We start from the raw sequence: 2,359 nt of genomic DNA, 5'->3' as shown, positions 1-2,359 counted from the left end.
TTTTTTTTTTTTGCGACGTGCCGTGTTCACCGTGCCCCCCTCCGGCCCCCCAGCCCCTCGTAATGCTTTTTTTTGGGCAGTTTTCACATTGGCAAAATAGAAGATAAGACCTGTGTTACAAAAAAAAATAATATATATATATATATATTTATAGAACCGTCAAGAATCATCCAAAAAAAAAATAACTACATACAAAAAGAACGACAACGAAAAAAAAAAAATTATAATAATAATAGAATGCTTTTAAAAAAATAAAAGACAACCCTTGCGTGTCCTAAAATAAAAAGTGCAACCGGACCTTTTCTTTCTGTTTATTTAACTTTGCAAACTGAATACTGTTATTTGGAAAGGACTGTTGAAGAACAGCTGGGCTTCCTCTCCCCAGCCGCCACAGCCGGGCTAAGAGTTAAAGCTATTCTGTAAACATTGGGTTCTGCTCCTCTCTGCGGTTCTGCGTCTCTTCCTCGTCGTCTTCGTCTGCCCCTTCCTCCCCATCCCTCCCAACCCCTTTTACTCTGCCCCCTCCCTCCCCGTGATCCTGCCCTCCGGCTTCCATCCAGCGGGAGAAATAGCATCTCCATCCCCACCCCTGCACCCCCAGTCCGATCCTTTAAATAAAAAGGGTTGACCCCAACGGCCGCATTGACCTCAACCGCTTCAAGTCCTTAAAAAGTTGTGTCGGAAGGGAGGGGAGCGGGGCTGGTCGCCGCGTTCGAGCCGGCCCCGGCTAGGAGAAGATGTGGATGGCTTGGGTGGCCGGTGTGTGGCACGCGGGGCACTCGGGCTCGGCCTTGCCGCAGATGCGCATGGCACACTCCATGCAGAAGAGGTTGTGGCCGCAGGGCACCAGGGCGGCGATCACCTCGCTCTCGAAGCACACCATGCACTCGCGGGAGCTCTTGCGATGCCCGTCGGAGCTGCTGGAGTCGGTGGGCGAACCCGAGGCGGCCGAGACGCTGCCGGGCAGCGACGAGGAGGACGAGTAGCCCGTGCTGGTGGAGAAGGAAGAGAGCGAGCCCTGGGTGGGCAGCCAGGACAAGGTGCTGACGGGGTTGCTCTGGATGCGGCGCGCCAAGGGGTGCTCCAAGGCCCCGCCGGAGCTCTCGGGCAAGGTGGGCGAATGGCGCGGCGTGGCCGTGCCGCTGTTGCGTCTCTGCGAGCCGCCGAAGGCTTGCAGGGGGTTGGCGGCGCGCTCGAAGGGCGACCAGATGGCGGCGGCGGCGCTCGGCGTCGTCAGGTCCAAGGCCAAGAAGTCGAAACCGAAGTCGCACTCCTCCGAGCCCAGCGGGGCCGGCCCATCGCTGAAGGTGAATCCGCCGCCGCTGCTGTAGGGGCTGGTGGGGCTGTTGTCCGCCACCCGGCCGCTGTAGAAGGACTCGGTGGAGGCGCTGCCCAGGGAGCTGAGGCTGTCGTTGCGCAGCGCGGCCGCGGGCCGCCGGGCCGGGTGCGGGGCTTTGGCCCACAGACCGGCAGAACCGCCCTGCAGGTCCAAGCAGACGTCGGTGCCGTTGGTGTGGAAGTCGTTGTCGGCGTTGACGTCGACGAAGGAGCCTGTCCGCATGGTGATGTGGGCCTCGATCTCCTCGCGGGCCCGGTCCACGTTCTCGGGCATGCCCGTCACCTCGAAGACGGGCTCCTTGTCGCGGCTGGGCGTCACGATGTAGGTGTGCGTCTGCTGCTGGATGCGCTTGATGGTGGCTCCCTTGGGGCCCACCACCAGCCCCACCACGCGGTACGGGACCCTCACCTGGATGGTGGTCTGGCCCGGCAGGTTGGGGGGACCCTGCAGGGCACCCGTCAGCCCGTTCACTTTGTTGCGCGTCGCCCGGATCATGGAGAAGTGCTCAGCGGCCGAGAGGATCTCCCTCTTGGCCATTTCCACGTCCTCCTTCCTCCCGGTGACGATGAAGATGGGCTCCTCGCCCCTCACCGGCGTCTTGATGTACGTGTTTGTCTTGGCGCGCAGGGCTTTGATTTTGCAGCCTGGAGAGGGAAGGAGAAGGGGAAAAATACGATGTGTCAAAGCCAAGACCTCGCAGGAACCCCGTGCCCAGAAGGGAGAGATGCAGAACCAGCAGGACCCAGAACCAGCGGGACTCAGCAGGTACCACAAGTATCCAGCAGGTCCCAGCAGGACCCAATAGGGCCCAGCAGGTGCCCCGGTTCTGCAGCTGCAGCCCAGACACCCCCGGAGAAGGCTCTTACTTCACACCTCACACCAGCTGCTAAGCCAGGAAATGGCCCAAGCACAGCAGGCACGGAGACAGAGGGATGGGTGAAGTGGGTGGCACCGGCGCCCTGTCCTCACCTGTCCCAAACTCCTCCCTGGGGGGACACCAAGGCAGGTGGGTGCCAGTTG

At 60.4% G+C, this 2,359-nt stretch overlaps 1 protein-coding gene across 1 annotated transcript; it reads right to left on the bottom strand.

Moving 5' to 3' along the window:
- Positions 1-1,985, bottom strand: MEX3D (mex-3 RNA binding family member D; the record flags this gene model as incomplete). The annotated part of the gene is given in 1 exon segment (XM_021378829.1): positions 1-1,985. A coding segment is annotated over 1 exon segment (1,258 nt), but the record flags the coding sequence as incomplete, so codon positions are not given.

This window comes from Numida meleagris, chromosome 27 (genome assembly GCF_002078875.1).
Source record: "Numida meleagris isolate 19003 breed g44 Domestic line chromosome 27, NumMel1.0, whole genome shotgun sequence".
Classification (NCBI taxonomy): domain Eukaryota; kingdom Metazoa; phylum Chordata; class Aves; order Galliformes; family Numididae; genus Numida; species Numida meleagris.
The sequence above is the reverse complement of the archived record's forward strand: the minus strand, read 5'-3'. Positions and strand labels throughout refer to the sequence as shown.